The sequence below is a fragment of the Populus nigra genome, chromosome 16, assembly GCF_951802175.1.
Source record: "Populus nigra chromosome 16, ddPopNigr1.1, whole genome shotgun sequence".
In the NCBI taxonomy this organism is placed as follows: Eukaryota; Viridiplantae; Streptophyta; class Magnoliopsida; order Malpighiales; family Salicaceae; genus Populus; species Populus nigra.
The window spans coordinates 14,102,751-14,126,910 of NC_084867.1; the positions used below are offsets into that span (position 1 = coordinate 14,102,751).

A 24,160-nucleotide genomic window follows, 5' to 3' on the forward strand; every position below is an offset into this window, starting at 1 on the left:
TTTTCTTTTCTTTTCTCTTTCTTAATAGGTAATGTATATCATTGTCTTATCTGTTTTTTATCTTTCAATTTCAGTTCTTATTGTATTAATTTTTTATTTTGTTCCTTTTTCATCTATAAAAGTTTTTATTCTTTTCAATTTAGTCATTCAATTGAAATTTCTTGTATGTTTGGTTTTTCATTTCGATCCTTGTTTTTTTAAGTTTCTAATTTTGTCCTTGACACTTTTGTTGAAGTTTTTTTTTTTTAATTTCATCATTCATCAAATTTTATGTTTTTTTTTTCAGTTTCACCCTCATTCTTTTGATTTTTTTCTCCTTTTATTAAACCTATTTTTTAAGTCAATTAAACCCTCCAATTAAAACATCTTATCCCTCTAATTAATGTTTTTTCTCACCCTTATTTTTTTTTATCCTTTTATGTAATTATTTTTTTCCTTGTTCCATCTTTTAACATTTAATTTGTTGAGAATTCGGTTTCATACGATCTTATTATTCGCCATCATTTTTTTTTAACATTAGTTTCATGATTATCTTCAAGTTTTTTCTATGAGTTTATCTCGGTATCGTGATTTAGATAATGATTTTTACATGTATTTTTTGAATATAAGTTTTTTTAGTTGTTTTGTTTCTATTTTATTTTTCAATGTATTATTCTAATTTATCTATAATTTTTTTTACAAATAAAGTTTATTTTTAAAATAAAAAATATTCCTTTTTAAATTATATCGTTGATGTGTTTGACTTTACATAATATTTTTTATAGCGCGAGTTTATTCAATCAGTTTCATTTGTATTTATCTTTTAAGTCATTATTTCTAAATTTATTTTTTATTTATTTAAATAAATAAATTTAATAAAAATAATCAGATACATATCTTTTTTTATATTATAAAATATCTTTATCTCAGTTTCTATAAGCCTTTTATTTATATTTTGAATTTTTTATATAAAAAAACCACATTGAAACAACTTGTATACTAAATATTTAAAAAAAAAACAAATTTACAATCTACGAGTTAGACAGCGTTTGGGAACACAGCTGCGGCTGTGTTCCTAAAAAATCTGAATTTTTTTTATTTTTTAAAATTTAATATGGTTTGTATGTTTTGGATTGTTTTGAAGTGCTGATGTCAAAAATAATTTTTAAAAAATAAAAAAACATCATTGACATGTATTTTAGTATAAAAAATTATTTAAAAAGCACTCACAACCACACTACCAAACACACTCTTAAATGACTATATACTGTAACTAGTTTTACCCGACGTACTTCAATCCGCTGCAGATGTTGATCCCCAGTGCTCTCAAATTTCTCCACCGAGACGAGCTTTGCAATTAACTTGAATGAAAGCAGGGCAACTGTTGGATCACAGTGGTAATAGGTTTGTTTGGCAGTGTGGTTACGGTTGCTTTTTAAATAGTTTTTCGTGTTAAAATGCATGTTAATGATGCTTTTTTATTTTTTAAAAATTATTTTTGACATCAGCACATCAAAATAATTTGAAAACATTAAAAATATATTAATTTGAAGTTAATAAAAAAATAAAAAAATTTTAAATTTTATCAAAAATACTTTTAAAACGCAGAAACACATAGGTAGCAAATTTCGCTTTCTTTGCGCTGGCAGCTTGAAGGTGATCATGGAGCTATCTTATCAAACACGTACACTCTATTTAATGCCTTGTCCCCTCTTTTGCAATGGCATGCCAAGATTTAATTTGTCTTGTGATTCGTGCCTGGCCGACTAATTCCATGTTTAATTTCTCTTGTGAAAGAAGTTATGGACAGATCATCTACTTTTGTCATATGAAGATTTCATGAGTTTTGAAGAATATAATGGACAACAAATTTACACAGTTGAGTTCATCTCTTGAGTTTTGAGGCCATTCATTTCAATCCTAGTTATAAGTCCCTGGAAAGTTGAGTTGCTATGATATTTAACCAAACCAAGGTATGAAATGGTCGAGATTGGAAGGGCTTTCAGCCTGCATTCATTACTCCATCAATCATAGGGATCTGAGCAGTCTGAGATAATTAATCGTTTTGCTCCTCGAAAAACTTGGCCTTTTCTCTTAACCCTTTTTCAAGGGCACCTGTTGCTGTCAATTATATGAGGTAGGGTTGCCAAGGAATAGAAAGATGGGTACTATTCGTGTTTTTCAAATAGGATTGGATTGTTAATTTTGGCCCTATCTCCCTTCCCATCAGGTTGCTTGATCCCCTTATAAAGACATTAGACCTACTAAAAATTACTCAAAACATCCTGTGTTTCTCTACTTGAAAACCATTTCTAGAACCTCTTTTTTTCATCATCTCATCAAGACTCAAATCATGAGAATAGCTTATAGCCCTTTACTCCCACTTCTAGTTTGCAGCACAATCATGCTATCTTTACTCCATCCTTCTACTTGCAGGCATATCAGCCGAGCTACCTATGAAGAAGAACTGCAACTTAACACCGAGTTCTCTCGCCCACTCCCTCAGCACCTGCCGGCTATTGCTCACACTGTGAAATTCAATAAAGACGACAAGGTCCAGAAGTTGTATGCTGCATCTCATAAGCTTGTCCCAGGTGGACCTAATCCACTTCACAATTGATTGGATTTGTCGTTTTTTGTAATTATCTGTTTCCATGAGAAGTCCTTGATGCTGCTTTGGAGACAGAAAATCCACTTGGTTCCTGGAAAGAATGAAAGATGGCCTCCCTCTCTGTAGTTCTTTCATTCTTCCCAAGAACCGAAGTTAGATTGAGTTGTAAAAGTACATCATGTATTAATTACCATGCTTAGTTTGTGTAGTAGTTAATTAAGCTTTTAAGGAAAATGTAAGCTCATTTTTTCTCCTCGTGAGGGTGTTGCGGTAATAGTCCCACTTGACTGTATAATTGTGACATGTGAGCTGTGCATCATAGCTTCAAATGGCCATGTAATCCAGTCAAAGTTAGCCACTGTATGGTCAATTATTTTTAGTTATCTTGAAATGCTTCAAGAAAATTACCTAGCAAATAAGGTCTGTTATATAATGAAGAGGAAGCCAGTGATCAAAGCATTGAATACCGAGAGGACCGTGCAGCCAGTAGGGACACTGAAGACAAAAAAAACTACAAACACTAGGCTGGGGTTGACAGCTGACTTTGTAGTTGGAAGATTCCAACCTTTTTTCTCTTCTTATCTTTATGTCTTTAACCTATAAAATCATGCGTCCATACAAATCTACTTCTTTTTACAGCCCTGTTTGGAACGCGTACATGGCTGTGATTGTATCAGCGTTTGGAAACGTGGATGTAACCACAGCCGTGCCCATGTTCTATATAAGGCCTTAACCTATATATTCTAGCTATGAACATTGCACTTCCTAGACCCTATTTATTGTTGGTATAGGATGACGGTCAAATGTGCTTGATACATAGAAAGAAAGTTTTCTAAATGTCTGACTGAAATTATCTTGAAATTGATCACATGGATGGCTAACAGAGCATAGAACAGAAGGGTTTGAAATCTTCATATCGAACTGTACTGTTCAAACCAACTTGACTAGCTAGTCAAGCACAATTGAGGAGTTGTTTAATTCTAGTAAATTCCCTTTCAAGAACAATTATAAGGAAAGCTCAAGGCAGTGAGTAGTACACAGTTAACAAGATGGATCATAACAAACCCTAATTAAGATCAAGGAAATTTGCTCTCTCTCTCTCTCTCTCTCTCTCTCGACTTCTTAAATTCAAACCTTGAGACCACCATTCAAGAGGATTTTATTTATTCTCTTGAATACACCAAATCGACATCGATATAGAGGGTGTGTCTTTAAAATCATCTGTGAAAAAGATTTGGTATTGGTTGATAAGGAAGCAGTTCTAAGATTAAAAAAAAAAGAGGGGGAGAGGGAGAAGCATTATAATAGATGGAGCTCAATTTGACAAGAATTTTAGCTGAAATCAGGCTTGTTATACGATGACTTTTCTTATTCAAAGTAGACTAATATTATTAACAATATTCAAATGGAGTGGAGAAATCACTGATTTTCTACATTTAAATAACTATGAATTACAACAATAATTTATAGTGTTTTTTTTATGTATTTTTTTTATTTTTATCTAACTTTCCTTTTTTTTTTCTAAACTTACTTTCCTTTTTTTCCAATTTTTTTTTCTTTTTTTTCATTTAATATTTTTTATAAAAATTATCTTTGTTGATTTTACTTTTTAAATATTGAGCTGGTTAAAAATTCTGGTTTGTAATTTTTTTAAAAAAAATACTATGGATTGCTATAGTGTTTTTCCACATAGTTTTTATATTTTATTTTTATATTTTTCAAAATTATATTTGTCGATTTTTTTATATTGAACTGATTGAGAATTTAGTTTTGTATTAAAAAAAATTGTTTATTGCTACAGTGTTTCTTCTCATGGTTTTTTTTTGTTTTTGTTTTTTTATGATTTTCTCCGAAATTTTTTTTTTATATTTTTTAATATTGAGCTGGTTAAAAATTATAGTTACAATATATCCACTGTAACTTTCCTCGCAAATTACTGTGGATTGCTAGTGTTTTTTTTCATATGATTTTTTTTTTCTGTTTTGTTATGTTTTTTTCTAAAATTATCTTTGTCAATTTTATTTTTTTAAATATTAAGCTGGTTAAGAATTGCAATTACAAGTAAATACAAGTTTTTCCTCACAAAATACTATGGATTGATACAGTTTTTCTTCACATGGTTTTTTTCTGGTTTCTTTTGTGTTTTTTTTGTAATATTTTTTTCTGTTCCCCCACATCTAAATCATTGTGGATTACAACAGTAATCCACAATGTTTTTTTCTTTTTTCTTTTTTTTCATTTTTTCATTTTTTTTCCAACTTTCCCACACCTAAAAACACTATGGATTGATACAGTTTTTCTTTACATGGTTTTTTTCCAGTTTCTTTTGTGTTTCTTTTGTAATATTTTTTTATGTTCCCCCATACCTAAATCATTGTTGATTACAACAGTAATCCATAGTGTTTTTTCCTTTTTTTTTCATTTTTTTCCAACTTTCCCTCTTTTTTTTCTTTTTTTTTCTATTTATTTTTTTTAAAAAATTATCTTTGTTGAAATTCTGTTTTGTAATTTTTTTCCTTTAAAATACTGTGGATTGCTACGATGTTTTCCCACATAATTTTTCTATTTTATTTTTTTATTTTTCAAAATTATATTTGTCGATTTTTTTTATATTGAGTTGATTGAGAATTTAGTTTTGTAATTTTTTTCTTTAAAACATTATTTATTGCTACAGTGTTTCTCCGCATGGTTTTTTTTGTTTTTGTTTTTGTTTTTGTTTTTTTATGATTTTTTCTGAAATTATATTTTTTTATTTTATTTTTTAATATTGAGCTGGTTAAAAATTACAGTTACAATATGTGAGGAAACCACTGTAACTTTCCTCGCAAATTACTGTGGATTGCTACAGTGTTTTTTCTCATATAGTTTTTTTATGTTTTGTTATGTTTTTTTTCTAAAATTGTCTTTGTCAATTTTATTTTTTAAATATTAAACTGGTTAAGAATTGTAATTACAAGTAAATACAAATTTTTCCTCACAAAACACTATGAATTGATAAAGTTTTTCCTCACATGATTTTTTTCTAGTTTCTTTTGTGTTTTTTTTTTAATATTTTTTTCCAAAATTATCTTCGTTGATTTTTTTTTTAATATTGAGTTTGTTAGAATTTAACTTTGTAATAAAACTTGATCATATGGGAAAAGTATTGTAACTTTCCTCACAAAATATTGTTGAAAATTACAATTACAAGTCATTACAAATAAGGTTAAATTATGTGGGGAAACACTGTAGCTTTCATCACAAAACACTATGAATTGTTATAGTGTTTCCAACATGATTTTTTCCTTTTTTTGTGTTTTTTTTAATATTTTTTTTCTTAAAATTGTCTCTGTCGATTTTATTTTTTTAATATTGAGTTGATTAAAAATTTAGTTTTATAATTGTTTTTTCTTTAAAATACTGTGAATTATTGCAGTGTTTTCCCATATAATTTTTTTTATTTTTTCCAAAATTATCTTTGTCTATTTTTTTTAATATTAAGTTGGTTAAGAATTATAATTACAATAAAGCTAAATTATATGGGGAAAGCGTTGTAGTTTTTCTCACAAAACATTATGGATTGCTACAGTATTTCTCTAAATAGTTTTTTATTTTATTTTATTAGGAAAAGCACTGTAGTTTTCCTCACAAAACATTGTCAATTGTTACAACGTTTTTCCTCACGGGTTTTTTTCTTCCAAAATTATCTTTGTTGGTTTTTTTTTAATATTAAGTTGGTAGAGAATTTAGCTTTGTAATTTTTTTTTCTTTTTATTAACAAAAAAGCTAAATCATATAGTGAAAGCACTGTATCTTTTCTACCAAAATACTGTGGATTGCTACAAATTATTTTGTTCAGTCTCTAAGTTTTGATCACCAACACAATTTTTTTATCCGTCATGAAATATTAGCTTCATCATATCTTTAATTTTTATTATTTATTTAGTACTGATTTATAATTATAACACTATTAAATATATTTATTTTATAAACTCGCGGTAGTATGCGGTGACCTACAATCTCGTTATAAATTAATTCATGTGTCATGCACTGTTCTTTCTGCATCATCTTCAGTCTAGAGATTGGTTATTTCATTGTTTTTCCTGCAGAACCCTATCCTATGTATAGCTGGTGCCCACCAACCCCCTCAGCCATCCTCCTGCCTCTTCAAGATTCCAAGTCATGCTTCATGCTTGATGAGCCCAACCTTACAAACCTGTCACTACGCTCAAATTTTGAGAATATTTAAGGCGCTGATCAGTTTTTATGCTTATTTCATGCTGAATAGCAACACCCTAATATCACCTCACACGGCGAAATTAAAAAGCTGTCCGTTCATTTAATCTCTAGCTAGCTATATCCATCGATCCATACGTCATATATATTTGCCTGAAATAATTAAATTGGCGAAGCCTGGCCTGCACGCTGATAGAGTCAACTTGGATTTATCAATTTAATAAACAGGAAAGCCGGTCCACCTACTCTACTGTTTTTTAGTCTCCATGGGGATCAGGCAATGTAATTTGGCAGCATTGCATGTATATATATTGCCTTTTTGAAAGACAACTGCAGAATGCATATTCTGTTCTTTTCCTTAACAAAAACATTCTACTGTAAGAGATTATGCTATCTGTAATAAGAAACCTGTGGCGTGGAGGGTTAAATTCTTGTGGCATCTGCAATCTGTACGTAGTCAGCCTCGTTACGGAGAAATGCTTTGTGTTCAGGAAAGGTTGTAGACTTTTTCCCAGAAAACTATAAATAATTATGTGAAAGTTATGTAGAAATATTCTTCCATACATAATTATTAAAACCTGTAGCAGGCCCACCTGTCAATTCGAGAGAGTTTTATTTTGAATTATTTTAGATATTATAATATTTTTTCGCAAATTCAACCTCATTCGAAAATTACTTGTTACCTGTAATTATATTATAGACAAGCAAGATGTGCCCTCAACATTCAACTTTCGAAGAATTTTGGTATTTAGATATTATTATTAGTTTTTATTACTAGGTTACTGAAAATTTATATTATTATTAATTTTAAAATTTATAAAATTAATTAAGAGATACATACAAGTTAATTCAGACACACATATTAATAAAAAAATAAAAATTCTAAGTTGATAATTCATGAATGTCAAACGTTAATAAACATAAGGTGGCCTGGCCTGACATGGCCAACCTTATAAATAAACTTCGAAGCTACCTAATTAACCACACAGACAAAGTACAAACAACAAACCTACCATATTCCCTCTGCTCTAAAATCCATTTTCCTATCTATCAACCTCTCTGGTCTCTATATCCCCACCATTTTCATCATGAGGAATAAAAATCTTCAGCTGTTCCTTATTTCCCTGATAGTGTTCCTGGTACTCGTTCATGGCACCACTTGCCGCGATACCAGAAGATCTACTAGCAATGGAGAAACAGAACAAGGGTCGAAAACCAAACATTCTTCAATGTTTCTACAAGCCCTTTCTTCCATTTTTAAGGCTTCAGAATCCAGCACTAACAACATCAAGGCACTTCACAGCGTCTCGCGCAGGCTCGTTCCTTGTGGACCAAACCCACTCCACAACTGATCGGATCAACAAAATTCCAATCTGTTTCCATTTGTTGAAATATATATAGTGTTTTTAAAATATTTTTGTTGAATAATCTATACATATTTTCCCTATACATCCAGTTTTGAAGATTGCAGAATTAAATTTTTTTTTTTTCTGCCAGTACTAATTTGGACAGCGTTGTATTGTTGTCTCGATACACAAAAAACAGAAACAATTAAGGCAAAGAAAATATATTTATGTTTTTTTAGTTTAGAAGACATAAATTCACTTTAAAACTATCATTTTTATTTTTTATTTCTTCAATTAAACATATTTCTATCTTTTTTTTTTCTTATGGTAAAACATTTGCAGGACTGTTTTTTATACCGCTAGAATGATCGATGTAGTTGAAGTAGATAATTCTGTTTTGTCCAGAATTATTGATTTTGTATTGAACTGTTTATCAATAGCAAGTTAAACAATGATGTTCCTTTGCAGCAAGATTCTCTGGATCATGAACAACTCCTGAATTGTTTTGTTTTTCAAATGCTTGCAGCCATTATTCCTGGCCTCCTGCCCACGGTTCATGTACACAAATTACTCACTTGTGCATCCTTACTTCTTCTTTTTTGTTCATATTTTTTACTTTGGAGCTAGCTACACAAGGGCCCATTATGCATTGGAAAAATAATCAAATATGCTCATCCACAAACTTCCAGGAACAGCATTTTATCTTCAACCCTAGAATCCAAATTGCCCCAGGTGCCTACTGCATCAAATATCATGAATTTAGCACAATGTTTTGATCCATGGAGAAGAGGGCTTTTGTTTTTATTGGAGAATATGATGAAAAGAAAATTATGGAGTCCTTATAGTAAATCAAGAAGGTTTACGGGAACAATCAAATGAGACAGTCATAGAAAAATCAACCAAAAATATATATGAGCTCTCTCTTCTTCTTTTTCATGATTTATTTTTTTATAAAATACATTTGTGTCCAAATTCACATAGCCCATGGCTTTAGTGATATCATCACAAGTTTAATTTAATTGAAAAAAATGAACAATTACGAAATATTATTTTGACTTTTCCATATATTATTTAATAAATGCTAATTCTGTATAGTAATCACTTAATTTAAGTGCCTTTATTAGCTGTTTAATGTGATGCACTTCTTGGAGGCATTGCAAGAGAATGCAGGTCTACTGGTGGAGGAACGGGCGGAGCTTTAATTTTTATCCCATTTGACAATTAATAAAATTTGACTTTTGGTAGTGCTAAATAGCCAGGATTATTAGCAGCTACTTAGCTTGTTTTTGCTTCTGATTAAATAAAATAACAGTTTAAGAAAAATATTTTAAGTTATGATTTAATAGAAATAGATTTAAAAATGTATATTTAATTAAAATTGTTGTAAGATGAGTTTTTGAATGAATAATAAATGAAAAAAAAATCTTCATAAAGAAAAAATAGATTATTTTAGTTTTTATAAAATCAAATTTTTATAATATCAAATGGTTTTTCTTGTAGTGAAGTAAAAAGCATCATAATATCAAATGGTTTCTTAGCGTGTATTTGGTAATTTAATGTATAATACTTTTTAATTTAAAATATAATAAAATGATATTTTTTTTAATTTTTTTCTAAAAATATTAATTTAAAATTTTTTAAATAAAAAAATTTTTAAAAAATAAAAGCTAAAAGATACACTTAAAAACCTTTTTATCACAAGAATCATTTTACAATTCATTACACCTAAGCCATGGTGTTCATGGCATGGCAACAACATTTTTTTCACAACTCTTCAACAAACAAGGCAATCAAGAGGAAAGGATGTGGTATATATTGCTAATAATCCTTTTCTGAAATAATTCCTCTTATGATTCATGCCATCAAAGGTTAAAATTATGTCTTATTCAATCCACTTACACAAATCTTGAGCTAAAAAAATTTTAATCAATATATTTTTTAATAATTAAGATAGATCCTTTTTTTAATCTTGTTTTAAACCCTTCATTCGAAAACCTTATTCTTAAGTCATACCAATTCCTTAACTATTGTATTTGTATTGAAATTTTGGTCAACTACAAAGTGAAATTGTGTTTTTTTTAATTGAAAATTAAAATTACATTTTATTTTTGGATAATTTCAGGAGCATACCTTTCATTATACTTTCACCATAATAATTAAACCCGACATAATTTGATGGGTCAACTCTAAACTCGACCAACTTGATTTTTGACTCGAATTAATTTTTTTAAAAAAATCAATTTAAAATCAATTTAATTTTACTTGGAGAGTCAATTTTAAAATCCTAGTGACCTGATTAAAATGTGATTTAACTTTTAATAAAATGATATTATTTTAATTAACACTAGCTAAGCTTTGTTACAGCCCTCTCTCACTTAGAAAGCTGTCCTTCCCCTCACCTCAAGCCCGCTGGCCCAAAATAACATGTAGGTAAATTCCAAAGGCCTGAAGCGCATTTTCAGGCCCGAATTTAATTACTTGGGGCCCGTTAATAAAGCTCATATTGAGTTTATCCAAAACCCTAAATATCTCAACTAAACAAGGCTAAAGGATCATGCGAAAGTCTTCAATACCATCTTGAAGTCTTGCTAGCGGAAAGCTTGATTGCTAGCCGAAACTAGATTCCTATAGGGTGTTTGATCATCCGTTCAAAAAAACATTGTTTTGAAACTCGGACGGAATTAACTCTGAGATCTAGATATTATTTTGAGTTAAAAATATAATTTTTTTTGGATTAATTTAATAATATGATCGATCCTGATCAACATCTAATAAATTTATAAGTAATTTTTTCTTAGGTTTTTTCATTAAAAGAATTTAATTTTGATTTTAAAAAAACAATTATTAAATCAATTCAAATCAAACATTTTAATCGATAATAAATACAAAAATCAAGTTTTAAAACCATGAAAAAGACAAGGTAATGGATAAGATTAACGGTAATACTTCCAACAAACAAATCCAAGAAGACCATGGAGTCGTACAGCGTTGCAAGAAGCATCATATTCCAGAATCTTAATCAGATGAGCAAAATAGGAGAAGAACAACAAAAGTCCACACTCAGCATGTAAAGTAATCCATAAAAATCACACACTACCAGAGTAATTGTAGCTAAAAATCCTTTATAGTTAATCAAAATCAATTAATTAATGTTTATAGTTTCAAAATAAATCAAATAATCATTTGGTCAGAATAAACCATCATGGATTTGGTAAGTTCGTCTTTGTCGATTTTTTCATCTTTTTTCTATTTTCATTCTCAGAAACAGGATAAAATAGATAATAAAACAAAAAAGAATACACCATTAACTAAATAAAAATTTCTCTTATAACTAAATTTCTTTTCAATTGGATTTTTTTTTTTAAAAAAACAATGAAATTAAAATCCGAGATGTAAATGTGAGAAACTGGTGTGTTACCTACTGTAACACATCAAGACTGGTTAAGATACCGAGGACAGTAGACAAAACAAATACTAATACTGTGATGGGAGCGACAAGTTTCATGCTTATGTTGTATGGTCAAATAAGAACACTAGAAGTTTGGCAACACGTGGGATCCTGCACACACTCATTTTGTCCTGAATTTTCCCATATCCTCCTCCTTCTCAAGACCCTTGGCTCTCAGAAAAACAAAGCAGTTATTTATTTAGTACAAGAAAAAGGGTGGTGGTTGTGGTTTTTTCAGTTGTCGGTGATCACTGCCGGGAAAAGACAACTGTGGACGAGATGGGGGATCCTAAATCCGATGACTGGTTGCCAGAAGGTTGGAGGGTAGAAGTTAAAGTGAGAGATAGCGGTAAAAAAGATAAGGTAATTGGTAACTGTTTAATTTTATCTAGTCTTTTGTTAACTCAAGATTTGGTCTTTCTGTGTTGGCTTTTTCTGTTTTAGATATGTAGCTCTGGGTAAAGTTAAGATCTTTGCTTTGTTGTTGATGAAGAAATGACCCTTTTGGTTTTGCTATCCTTTGTTTTTGGATCTTTAGGGTTTTTGGATTTTGTTGGTGAGCTTTGTGTAGAAGTAATAGAAGTGAATTTATGTTTTTTTCGTTGAGGCAAGTTAATTTTTAGCTGATGCGGTAATTGGTAATGTCCAGTACTTTGTAGGAATGGAAAGTTTGAGTTGAAGTTTGGATATTATGAGATGCATGCCCATTTGCTGTGCGTCTAGAAATTGGTTTGTAAATTTGTGAATTAAAGATTCAAACTTGAGCTGTGTTAAGTGAGATGAAGAACAGATTCAGCAAAGTGAAGTTCTTTTGTGTTGTTGGAGTGTGATACCATGAAGCATTACAGTAAATTTATTTTCATGTTCTGACATGAAAATGAATTTTGAACTTTCCATAAAGTAAATAGTTGTTGATTCTATTAGATAGGGCCTTGGACCAATAGCCATTTTCCATGGCTTCGTTTCGCTTTTGCTCCCTTGAGTGGAAGCTGGAAAATAGAAAGAATATATAATTCATGGCTGCATTAGGGTTTCTTTCTTTCTTCTTTCTTTTTTAATGATTTTGGAAAGCCATTTACAATGAATAAGATAAGTTTGCACATTTTAATTGTTCGGTTATACAGAAGATGTTTATTTGATTGTATCAAATTATTCAAAAGTATGGAGTATGTGAAGCCACCAAAATGATTCCTGGATCCAGTTGCTAAAGACTTGCTATTGCTTTGCTTAGCTCTCCAATATTCGCTAATCCTTGTTGAAATGAAAGGGTATTCTCTAGAGTAATGCTAAAAGTCTTTGGGTTACAGCATCTTAAATTGTGATGGCTTTTTTAACTAGTGCCACTTGGCATAGTTTTCTTATGCGAGCTTCACTCGCCTCTTATTTAATGGAGGCATGACCATGTCTTTCAAGATACGATTCTGCTTGTCTTTGATTATCAGTTGAAAGTTACTTAAAGTAAGAGTGCAGCAATAAAAAGATGTTAAATGAAGTAACAACTTTAAATCATCTTTCAGCTGAAAATCTTATCTTAAATCATTGTATTTATTGCAGTTTTATTTTCCTCCCACGGGTGGATTCAGATTCAACTCCAAGATTGAGGTATCTCGCTATCTCAACGGAAGCCATCCTAAATCTGAAGAAAAGGAAGGAAGCAATGACCAGTGGTCCTCAAACAAGGTCTGAGGAAGCATGCTGCTCTTTTGGGCCTTTTTTTTTTGTTCTATTTTTCTTGGTTATATTATCAATTTATTGGAAAAAGCTTTTAATGATCAAGCAATCTAGGTTGTAATCGAGAAGACTGTACCAGAAGGGTTACCTCTGGGATGGACCAAGGAAATCAAAGTAACAAAGAAAGGTGGCAGAATCAGAAGAGACCCGGTATGGAACCTGTACTTCCTCTTATGGCAAAACTTCTTCATGAGCTCCTTAGTCCTTAATATGAACATCATCCCATATCCACAATTCTCTCAAATCTTGTTTCCAGAAATACTTGTTTGTCACGTTAACTTCCATTGGCATGCTACTCATGCTCTAAAGTTAATGAGTTGCTAATATAGCTCAGCCTCTAGGGATTCATATATTATTTAACTTGACCTTATTTTCTGCAGTTTTACACTGACCCTGTAAGTGGATGTGTTTTCCGCTCAATGAAGGATGCCCATCGCTACATTGAAAGTGATGTGGTAGGAAGGCTGGCATTCAAGCGAAACCGCAAAGACAACTGTGTTGTAGAGTTGGAAGATGATAAAACCTGTGTGGGTGCATCAATAACTAGCTTCTATTCTCACATCTTTATATATTTGGTTAATCAGATATTTTCTTTAATTGCATCCTCCAACCGTTTCCTTATATAGCTTTATGTAGTAATTAAAAATTTTTTTGGTTAGTTTGGTCACTCTCTCTTTTGGTCAGTTCAGTCCTAGGATGGCCTGTCCATCTGAGATTTGTCAAAATGTCCAATCTGTGACTAACCAGAATAATGAAAATAAACACAACCATAATGAGATGCTTTTATTGGTAAAACAAGTGTTTTTTATTTACTCATATTGGCACTTATTTAACCACCGTTACTCGTCTCCGAAATTGGAATACTCTTTTGGTATGTGGGTTAGGCAAAGACTCTTTTGGTATGTGGGTTAGGCAATCTCATCTAGCTCTACTATCTTTCATTCAACGTGTAAATAGTTGATTGGAATTAAAAATGCCTTACCCTTCCCCATTTTCCTTTATAAGACTGAGTCAAGAAATCTAGTAGCGCCAACCTTTTGCCTCCGACAGTAGAGTACTCCTTTGGAGTCTAACTGCTTGTTCAAGTAGCTCTATCCCCTTCATATGCATGTGTGTATGTCTAAATAGCAGCATAAAAACAGAAAACAACCTTATTTTTAATTTATCCACCTTTTCTTGCGTCTAAAAAGTCATTGTGCTTCTGTAGTGTCAAAGTGTATTAGCTTTCAGGTAACCCCAATCTTCCACCCTTTATATGCTCAATTATCTGCTTAGCAAGAGGAAGATTTCAGTGTGGTCTCAAGGTTGAGGCGTTTAGGTACCACTTAAGCACCATTTCTTGCCTAAGAAATTTGAGTGTTCTTTTGAAAAGTGATGGTCTGCAAGTAGTTTTGTGCTTCTGCTTTCTAATCATGTTTGAACAGATCCACTTTGTATGTTCTTACTTCCGAAACTGACACTAAGGCACAAGCTACTTTGTTGCGCATGACATCTTGCACTGATTAGCGCTTTTAGCAACATTGATGATTGTCTAACTTTATTTTCTGGTGCTCCTTAATTGGAGTGTCAATTGAAACTATTGATTGGATTAAATTTGGTAATCTTCAATTTGTTAACTTTTTTTAGTACATTTTCTTTTTCTCTTGTAGTCACCAGCTGTAGCCGAGAAACAAGATTCGGAAGTCAATGAAACACCGAGTCCAGTTACAGGTGACCAGAGCTTGAAGGCATGTGAAATTGCAAAACATGAACAGATACTCAATTCGGCCTCTACAGAAGAGTGCGTAATTGTCTCTGAACATACTTCTGATCAGTATGAGTCAGTAGCCAAGAAACAAAAGTTGGAAGTCAACCGAACACAAAGTTCAATTATAAGTGACCATAGCTTGAAGTCATGCAAAATAGCTAAAGATGAACAGACACTTAACTTGGCCTCTGCAGGAGAATACACAACTGTCTCTGAGCATGCTTCTAATCAGTGTGTCTCTGTAGCCAAGAAACAAAAATTGGAAGTCAGTGGAATGCCAAGTCCAATTATAAGTGACCAGACCTGGAAGTCATGTGTAATTGCTAAAGATGAACAGATACATGATTCAGCCTCTAGAGGAGAATGCAAGGCTGTCTCTGAGCATACTTCTGATCAGTGTGTGTCTGCAACTAAGAAACAACAGTTGACAGTTGACAGAAATCCAAGTTCAATTATAAGTGACCAGAGCTTGAAGTCATGTGGAATTTCTAAGGACAAACAGAGACTTCCTTCAGCCTCTACAGGAGAATGCACAGCTGTCTCCAAGCATACTCTTATCCAGTGTATGTTCATAAATTCCTATCCTTGCCAAGAAAAATTATGTAGTTGCTTTCTTACAATTTTTTTATCCTTCTTGCTTTTTTTCTCGTTGCTTCTTTCTATAAAGAGGTGAGTGTAAGAAGATGGAAGGGATGAGGTTGGGAAAATAGTTCTACTTTTGAGTACTTGATAGTTATTTATAAGAGGAGCTGGATGTGTAACTTGACAAATTGCCGGAGGATGTGCAATTTCTACAGGATTCCTGAGTGGGGTTTTGTTGGGTGAATTTCTGGGGGTTATGACTCTGAATCTGCATGCTAAGACCTTGTGATCAGTATGAGTTTTCTTAATGATGCAGGTGGAGTAGGAACTGAATCAAGCAGCTCAGAATTTCCTGAGGATAAGGGTTCCAACCGGACAGAAGAGAAGTGTGATTTTGTTAGGACTTCATTCGTTGAAGATCCTTCACATGGTGTTCCAGAGGATAAACTACTATTGGAAGTTGGGGAGACAAGAAAGGAAATTAAAAGGGCTGGATTAAGAAAATCCAAGAATAAAAATGATATCAACCTTCCTCGTCGGGCCTCAAAGCGTCTTGCTGGCATTCCACCAGCTCCAACGCCAGAACTGAAGGCAATAACTCGAGTTCGTCGAGCTGCAGTTCAACCAGGTAATGAGATAATTGCTAGTACAAGTGAGCAGGCTTCCTGTGGTGAGCTTGACACTGAGCTGAATACAAAGAATGCATTTGACACCTCCAAAAGCACAGAAAGGCCATTGGAGTCAAATGAAAGCAAGCATGGTATTGTGGATATGGAGCATGCTGGAAAGGCAGGATCAGGAAAGGAGAGGAACGAGAAGCATGAATGTGCTGTTGTTTCATCTCCTGGTAAACTCGCTTCTGCAGAACATGGTGGAAAGATTGAAACTGCCAATAATAGTGGTGAGAAGCCAGGACTGCCTTTTGACCTGCCACTTGAGGAGTTATGGCAAGATCCATGCATTGCCTTTGCAATAAAAACTCTCACTGGCGCTCCTGTTAATTCCGATAGCATTAAAGTGTCACCAGGTTCAAGCAATAATGAATTTGTGGGCATGGCTGCTTTGGATGAGCATGCTGGGAAGGAAGACATTGGGAATAATGGAAATCTGTTTATTCCAGAACATGCTAGAGGGGTTGAAACTAGCAGCAAGGCTGACGAGAAGCCAGTATCTCCTCTCAACTTGCCTTTTGCTGATGCTTGGTCAGACCCCTGCATTGAATTTGCAATAAAAACTCTCACAGGTGCCATTCCACTGGACTTTGATGTGATTCAGGATTGCCTTCCGCAGCAAGCTGGCTCTTTGCAACAGCAACAGAGTAGTGGCTTCACCTTGCCAAATGTAGGTGAGTTTTGCCAAGCTGAATTTTTGTGCCAGCAATTCGGCACTTCAGAGAAGCCTTCATTTAATCAAGCAGCTTTGGTAGGGCCTGCATTGCCGCACACTAAACATGTTAATTTAGGATACTCAGCTGGATCTAGTCGACGCCAGCATAGCGAAGAAAGAAGCAATAAACGTAGAAGATAAGCAGTCCCCTTGTTTTGATTCAATTGTACAGATCGGAAAACTTTTCTGGATGTGATTATAATTTTCAGAACAAGATCATCCAAAGTTCTCTTGTTAGGTGTACCAATTCACTCTTGTACTAATGTAGTTGTAATTAAATTTTAACTCAATAACTGCTGTAACTGTTAGAAATTTTCAAGTTTAGTTACCCTTTGTGGGATTGTAGTTGCTTGTAATCCATCTTAGTTCTTAGCCACCAAATGGTGTTTCACATGCAGAAGTGGCAGGCCGCATTACCTTAACTCTAAGCCTGTCCTAATTTCGAAGTAGTTTGCCTGCATTTTTGAAATAAGCATGAGAGCTCGTTAACAATCTAAGCCCATGTTCAAAAACCGTAAGAGGAGGTCCAGACATGTTTCCAATAATCCATGTTGCAGTTGCTGCCTTTCCTGGAAACAAAGATAAAGGGTACATTGACTACAGTCTACGGAAGTCCAGGTTGAAATAACAGCCACGAATATACTGAATTTAAGTCCTCGTGTGCCGAAGAAGCATTGGAGAACTCCACATTCAGTAAATTTAAACTTCTCATTTAGTAAATAACATGTAAGATAATGGGGAGACTATATTTTCGCCCCCTATAGATTCATCAAGGTTCTAATTTTGATCCTGTGGTTTAAACTTTCTCAATATTACTCCTATAATTTCCAGAATTTTCAATGTCATCCTTTCCCATTAGATAGCTGAAGAAATTCAGTGATAACTTTTTTTTTACTATGTTTTTTTTTTATTTTTCTTTTCGATTTCTAGTTGCCCTATACATTTTTGTTATTTGTATTGTGAGAGAAGAAAAAGAAAGCAATGAAAATTGAAAACGATGGGCTGAATCCTAATCCTTTTGTTTTGTGCAAGGATTAAGCCATGCTTTAACATGTTGTATAGCTTGATTAACACTTGATAAAATAAGCTTGTATAATCATTTATTTTCATTGTCTCTATATTTTTTTTCTGAAACAATAATCAAATGATCTATTTATGAAAGGGTTGGAAAAGTAAATTTTATTATTGTGTGTACTTAAGTTGATCCGAAAATACTACTGAGGTACTTAAATGTGTTCATAAATATAAAACCTTAAATAAATGAAAAGAAAAGAACCGCCAAAACCCATCCAACTTGCCGCCAATTCGTTGCTGGTATAAACCCGATTTCTTTTTGTTGTCCACAGCTTGTTTGATGAAATTTCTCACAGCGAGAAAGTACCCGAACTAAAAGCAAAAACAAGAAAATGCAAATCCAAGTGAAGTGTAGCTGTGGAGCAGAGAATTGTCGAGAATGGGTAGTAGTTGAATTACAAGGCACAGTTGAACTTAACCCTTCTTTTTTTCAAACCCACCTCCAAAACCTCCAAATTGGCCAACTTTGCAGACTGTCCTCTTCTTCTCAGGTTCACATTAAAAAACATTTCAGAAAAGTTTGTGTCTTTTCACTTTCTTTTGATTCTGCAAGTGATTTTTTTATCTGGGTTTGTTTTTTTTAGTGCAAGAATCTAACAGTTTTAAGTATGTGATTTTATGATTCGAGTTTTTGTTGTTTTGGTGCAGGAAAGCTATACTTTCACTGTTGGGTATCATGAGTTGACAGGGTCTAAAGTGACCTTGAAGAAGCCATTGTTGGTTTTGAAGAAAGTTAAACGCTTTATGGATGTGGATCAGAGTGATGACAACAACAAGGGTGACTTACCTTCGTCTAAGGTTGAGTTGGATGTTATTGGGATTATCAGGCATAAGATTTTGTTTAAGACAAGACCCAAGGCATTAATATCCAGTAAGTTAATATAAGAACATGTTGCTGTTTTATGGTTTGCTCATGTTAATGCTCGAAAAAGGAAGTGGGGATTGCTTGAATGGAAAAATGTGTGGAAGGGTGCTTGCTATTACATTTTCATGGCCTTTTGGATTCTTTGTCTTGTTGAAATCTGTCGAATTTGCTGCAATTGAAGCTTTAGATCATGAGCTAATTATAGGTGGGTTTGTGAGATTCCAACGGAAAGGGGAAGTAGCAGTACTTTTTACCATGGATAATCATTTTATTTGAGCATTTGATGTTTTACTTATGGTGCATGCTTGTGGATTTTGTTGGAGTCTGTCTGACGAATGACTCAGAATCTGGTTGAGAGGTATTGTGCTTTGAGCTATTTCATTCTGTGTGTATCTAACTTTGAGGTGCCTGTTGACTAGCCTATTCTCTCTGTTTGTGTAGCTGTATATCTTGGTTCATTTCTTAAACTTCAGGACATCACAAGTTTCCCTTGATCTTGTTTTTTAAGTTCTTTTCGTTTCGAACGAATTAATGATCATGTTTTTGTAGACATTTCTACTTGGTTTTTAGCTTACTTTTAAATGCGCTCATTTCTTTTTTGTCCTTCCAATTTGCCAAAGAACTAGTTGTATTAGGCTATTGGCGTAATCTTTCTTATTGTCAATACAATAACTTCTGGGGTTATCATCCCATGATCCCAACTTTTGTCATTCATTGATTTCAAAATTCGATCTAATTGCTGCCTTTTCCTCTCCTCCCTTTTTTTTTGTCCTACAGAAGTGTGTAACTTAAAAAACATTGATCTTTTGTTTTTTATAATAGACTGAATTGTAATCAATATAATCTGTTCTAGATTCTAAATAGACAAGGAAAGGAAGTCTAAGAGTAAGTTGAAATTGCTGCTGGGTTCTTTTTTTGGCTCTTTTACAGCTCTTGAGAATTCGTTACCAGCCTAGATGAGCTGACGAACAGTAGCTAGGATTTTGGCTAATTTGTTTGATGTGGCTGATTTGGGGTAGTTGTGACTCTGAAAATGAGTGGCTGAAAATTATTTGTTGATTTTTTGGTAAATATTTGTTGTCCAGCTGATTTTGTTGATACCTCTTCTGTTCTTTTGCCTTTCCTTTTGGAACTTATTGTATGGTTGTTCTATCTTCAAGATATTTGTTCGTCTTCATATAACTATTCCGCTGCACAAACTTGACATTTCTTCTTCCTCCTTTTGTCTTTCGTTCCCCTTAGAACTGCAACCGTTGGTGAAGGAAAGAGTCAGACCTGCAGGTCATGCTGTTCCAAACTAATCGGCAAGCAAGCATACATGTCCATTTGCAGACTCGCCAAGTTGAAGCAAGACGCTATTTTGGTTAACTGTGTAATTGTTCATGAAAGAAAACCAGCTTAGGATGTAGATTTTTATCCTTCATTGCTTATTCATCTCAAGTCTTTTCTATCAGGATGAAACTCTGAATGTCTGATATATGAATGTAACCTTATATCTGAATTCCAATACATAATTTTTCAGCATTATAAGAACTAAGACATTCTTGAGGTTAGCGTTTTCTGAATATAAGATCCCTCCGGCGCACTCAGCCCTCCTGCCTGGATTAATCAGGACAGGGAAAATGGGAATATCACGCATGCAAAAACCATGGCTAGTGCCTTGTGGGACAGCCTTCCCTTCAACCCACGACCAATATTAGCTTTTGTTTTTCGAATTCCATATTTCAATGCCGCTGATTTTCTTGAACTCAATTCTTAGCATTTATTTTGCTCAAACAAAATAGCGAAACAAAATCTGTCAAGGTTACCTTGGCTAAGTGTCGAGCAGAACCGTGGAACTTATTAATATGCTACTCATGAGTGCCATCTCTTTTTGACAGCTCACTGTGTAATGCTAGACTTTCCTCATTGATTAATGGCTGATTTCATTATAAATATAAAATAAAAATAGGAAAATAAAACAAAGAAAGAATCTCGCATCTCTTGTAAGCTTCATCTTACTCACATCATGAAAAAACAAGAGAAACTCCATAGGATTGAATAGAACTAGGCAACAGGCACACATTCTATAAATTTGCATCTCTTAAAAACATCTTGTGGGTCTCAACTGATGAAACAACAATCAGAATTCTTTGATAAATAGAGCAAATGATATCTTAAACTCCTCTAATATCATTGAATGAGAAATTAATGCACCTCAGCAATTTTAAAATTTGGTAGTCAAAACATTTCAAGTGGCAAATGTAGTAACATATCACGCCAGCAACCTTGGTCACTCCAGCAGATATGGAGTGTTCTCCCTCCTCTGACTTGCTCCATTGCAGTACAGGAGTAGAAGTATAGTATACTGAGCATAAATGAGAAGGCTGTGCTGCGGCAGGGAAGGGGAGGTTGAGAAGACTTCTTCATGTAGACTCAAAGTTAATCCCTGTTTATTTACAGCTGCTACAAAACACAGGGCAAACAACTGCATCGGACAGTCTCTAAGCACCAGGGCCTGTTACACCTGCACGAGCTCTTAACATCTCAGTTCTCTTGCTTCGTTCCATTACCTCCAAGAGCCACTCTACACTTTCTTTGATCCCCATGCTGCAATCAAATATCAATCTGTGATCTGGTGTTTGGATGCTGAGATTGGTTGTCAGATTTCAACATACTATTTTCTGAGCCTCTATTGTTCAGGCAGAAATGAACCTAAAGTTCTAGCATGTACTTACCCATCATATGCTGAAACAGCTTCAAACATGTAAACCCTTTCATCCAACTTCTTAAGGTCTAGATATCGATCAAGCTCATCTGCCGATACAGAATCAGGAAGATCCTGCCATAAAATTTATGTCTAAGAAACAAAAACGTACATTTTTCTTAATTATATGCAAGATCAACAAGCAATATGACAATAGAGGCACAGTAGGTCATACCTGCTTGTTTGCTAATATCAAAAGAGGGGCTCCCTGCAATTCATCATGCCTAAGAACTTTTTCTGTTAAAACATGTTCAAGGTTTTAGTGCATCATTCTCTTACCAAAAGTAAGCTCTTCATTACGATTAAAACTGTGGCCATATAATACATCAGCACATTTTCCCCAATTTAACCATAGAATGTCACTTACCCAACTCATATTTTGCATCTTCAAAACGGGATGGGCAAGCAGCATCAATTACATATATCAAAGCATGTGCCTCTTCATAATATTTTTCCCAAATTGAGCGAAGACCAGGCTGGCAAGAGAAATGTGTAGAGATACTTCAAACATTGAGCATGTTGCATATACAGTGTAACACATCATATAAAACCAAAAACCAAAGAATATAATCACTCTTCTAATTGAAATCTCACGTTATGTATAGCCTGTTTCTCACATAAAAGTTGTAGTAACACCTAGACAGAGCTTATGCATAATTTTCTTTTAATTAACAACAATAAGCATGACATAATATATAACCTGGAGTATTTTTATGATACATAAGACCAAGAATTTAAAATCTGATTCAAAGCCTGTTGTTCAGCAGAGTGCCTCCATTGCAATGGAATTGGCACAACCACAACGATGTAAAAAACACTTAAGCCTTGCCAAGCAACAGAAAACCCAACCTGTGTAGATTTTAGACAGTTTCAGAAAGTTGATAATTTTTTATCAACTTTACATACCTGACCTCCTAGATCCCAAAACAACAGTTTTGAATTTTCCACTTCAATACGACCAATATTAAGTCCAACAGTTGGGACAATTCGATCGGGAGGGAGGCCTTCCAAGTTTGAGTATACTGACTTCAGTTTCTCCAGCAATGTCTACCAATTCACAAACAAAACTTGACAATAAGTGAACTCTCTGGCAGCTATAGATAAATGAAGAGAGCAATTCTGTAAAACTTATGATGGATTCAACTATCAAGGCAAAAGAAAAGCATTACCGTCTTCCCAGCCTTGTCGATCCCAAGAATGAGCACATGAAGCTCTGTCTTACTAAACATATACTTCCAAAGGCCATAAAACAACGAGAACATCTCTGTGTTGTCTAATCTTATCAATCAGTTGTTCCTTCCAACATTCAAGTCTTAGAAGGAACAAACTTGACAATTCTAAATAGATTCCTCTCCTGATCGTTGATTAACAATCCTGAAATACAATGAGAAACAATCCACATTACAGAGAATTCCAACTCAATCTACTTTATCCACATACCGTATTCCTCTGTATATTCACTAATAATTTGATTTAGGTTTCTAACACCACTAAAAGTTATTGAACGCATAATCAAACATCACTGTTAACAAACACGAAATTCGGCAGGCAATTAACCTTTCCACTAACCACTCTCCATATGCTCATATTGGCAACTAACACTCCTCTAATCTCTGCACATGCCATCATTGCAATTGTCACAAAAAGTGGCAATCTAATCAAATCAAATCACATTCCCGTTTTCTTTTTATTACATAACTAAAAATCTTAACTTCCATCTTCAAAAGCCAGAAAGATAGATTAAAATCACGATCTGGATTTGAAAACACTAATAAGAAACTGAATCACATGTAAATCTCAAGTTCCCACCTCAAAAACCATCAAAGTAAAAGTGACCCAAAATCAAAATTGAGCACAAGCTTGAAAATTGAGAGAAACCCAGTTGCTTTTTAGCATTGAAAATCATAAAAACTTGACCCAAAAAAAGCAAAACATTTTTTTAAAATAAAATATGTTATGGAAAAAATCAAAGGCACATGCATGTAAGAGTAAAGAGTCTTACAGTTTGGTGACAATTGAAAGAGAATAATAATAAAGAGTAGTAGTTGCTGATGCTCTGCTCCTCCTGCTCAAATCTACATGTGATTTCAGAACTTCTTTCACTCTTTTTTATTTTATTTTTTGTTAGGTTATTTATTTATTTATTTATATATTCAATAATCTTAGGTTATGTTTGGATGGTTTTAAAGAAGGGATCATCAAAATCGACAAAAATAGAAGTTCTTCTGTTTAATAAGCTGTAGCTTAACTGACATTAATGAATTTTTTTTAAGTGATCTAGAATTTGAATATATTTTTTTGATATTTTTTTTTAAAAAGGTTTAATGTTACTTTGTAAATTTTATCATATTAAACTCTTTACTTTGAGTTGAATTTAATAAATTCCTTCATTTATAATTAAATCTCAAATCTATCACTTATTATTTTTGG

General features: G+C 33.1%; 3 protein-coding genes across 8 annotated transcripts; 2 read left to right on the plus strand and 1 right to left on the minus strand.

The window, feature by feature from the left end:
- Nucleotides 1-11,538: 11,538 nt before the first annotated feature.
- On the plus strand, nucleotides 11,539-17,401 carry LOC133676238 (methyl-CpG-binding domain-containing protein 13). Of its 3 annotated transcripts, XM_062097879.1 has the most exons (6): nucleotides 11,541-11,962; nucleotides 13,154-13,279; nucleotides 13,385-13,480; nucleotides 13,711-13,857; nucleotides 14,980-15,640; nucleotides 15,976-17,401. In XM_062097879.1, exons 1-6 carry the CDS (start codon nucleotides 11,879-11,881, stop codon nucleotides 17,184-17,186), a joined length of 2,325 nt encoding a protein of 774 aa, XP_061953863.1. In that variant the 5' UTR covers nucleotides 11,541-11,878; the 3' UTR covers nucleotides 17,187-17,401. The 3 variants fall into 3 exon arrangements, with proteins under 3 accessions (XP_061953864.1, XP_061953863.1, XP_061953865.1); XM_062097880.1 differs by lacking the exon at nucleotides 13,711-13,857 and having other exon boundaries at nucleotides 11,539-11,962; XM_062097881.1 differs by lacking the exon at nucleotides 11,541-11,962 and having other exon boundaries at nucleotides 13,152-13,279; nucleotides 13,377-13,480.
- Nucleotides 17,402-18,317: 916 nt separating this feature from the next.
- On the plus strand, nucleotides 18,318-20,521 carry LOC133676283 (uncharacterized). The gene is made up of 3 exons (XM_062097938.1): nucleotides 18,318-18,610; nucleotides 18,768-18,990; nucleotides 20,227-20,521. Exons 1-3 carry the CDS (start codon nucleotides 18,452-18,454, stop codon nucleotides 20,283-20,285), a joined length of 441 nt encoding a protein of 146 aa, XP_061953922.1. The 5' UTR covers nucleotides 18,318-18,451; the 3' UTR covers nucleotides 20,286-20,521.
- Nucleotides 20,522-20,993: 472 nt separating this feature from the next.
- On the minus strand, nucleotides 20,994-23,923 carry LOC133676279 (uncharacterized). Of its 4 annotated transcripts, none has more exons than XM_062097931.1 (7): nucleotides 23,733-23,923; nucleotides 22,900-23,104; nucleotides 22,637-22,777; nucleotides 22,098-22,206; nucleotides 21,906-21,967; nucleotides 21,702-21,805; nucleotides 20,994-21,612 (listed from the first exon to the last, which is right to left on the minus strand). In XM_062097931.1, exons 2-7 carry the CDS (start codon nucleotides 22,990-22,992, stop codon nucleotides 21,468-21,470), a joined length of 654 nt encoding a protein of 217 aa, XP_061953915.1. In that variant the 5' UTR covers nucleotides 22,993-23,104; nucleotides 23,733-23,923; the 3' UTR covers nucleotides 20,994-21,467. The 4 variants fall into 4 exon arrangements, with proteins under 4 accessions (XP_061953915.1, XP_061953918.1, XP_061953917.1 ...); XM_062097934.1 differs by having other exon boundaries at nucleotides 20,994-21,573; nucleotides 23,733-23,911; XM_062097933.1 differs by lacking the exon at nucleotides 23,733-23,923 and adding an exon at nucleotides 23,540-23,725.
- Nucleotides 23,924-24,160: the final 237 nt, after the last annotated feature.

What these genes read in the sequence shown, in the direction of transcription:
- LOC133676238 (XM_062097879.1), top strand. Translation starts at nt 11,879, where the DNA reads ATGGGGGATCCTAAATCCGATGACTGGTTGCCAGAAGGTTGGAGGGTA. An exon ending in GCAGAATCAGAAGAGACCCG is followed by an intron (nt 13,481 to 13,710) that starts GTATGGAACCTG and finishes TATTTTCTGCAG; the next exon opens with TTTTACACTGACCCTGTAAG. An exon ending in CAAGCATACTCTTATCCAGT is followed by an intron (nt 15,641 to 15,975) that starts GTATGTTCATAA and finishes TTAATGATGCAG; the next exon opens with GTGGAGTAGGAACTGAATCA.
- LOC133676283 (XM_062097938.1), top strand. Translation starts at nt 18,452, where the DNA reads ATGCAAATCCAAGTGAAGTGTAGCTGTGGAGCAGAGAATTGTCGAGAA. An exon ending in GACTGTCCTCTTCTTCTCAG is followed by an intron (nt 18,611 to 18,767) that starts GTTCACATTAAA and finishes GTTTTGGTGCAG; the next exon opens with GAAAGCTATACTTTCACTGT. An exon ending in ACCCAAGGCATTAATATCCA is followed by an intron (nt 18,991 to 20,226) that starts GTAAGTTAATAT and finishes CGTTCCCCTTAG; the next exon opens with AACTGCAACCGTTGGTGAAG.
- LOC133676279 (XM_062097931.1), bottom strand. Translation starts at nt 22,992, where the DNA reads ATGTTCTCGTTGTTTTATGGCCTTTGGAAGTATATGTTTAGTAAGACA. An exon ending in TTTGGGATCTAGGAGGTCAG is followed by an intron (nt 22,207 to 22,636) that starts GTATGTAAAGTT and finishes TTCTCTTGCCAG; the next exon opens with CCTGGTCTTCGCTCAATTTG. An exon ending in TGATATTAGCAAACAAGCAG is followed by an intron (nt 21,806 to 21,905) that starts GTATGACCTACT and finishes ATTTTATGGCAG; the next exon opens with GATCTTCCTGATTCTGTATC.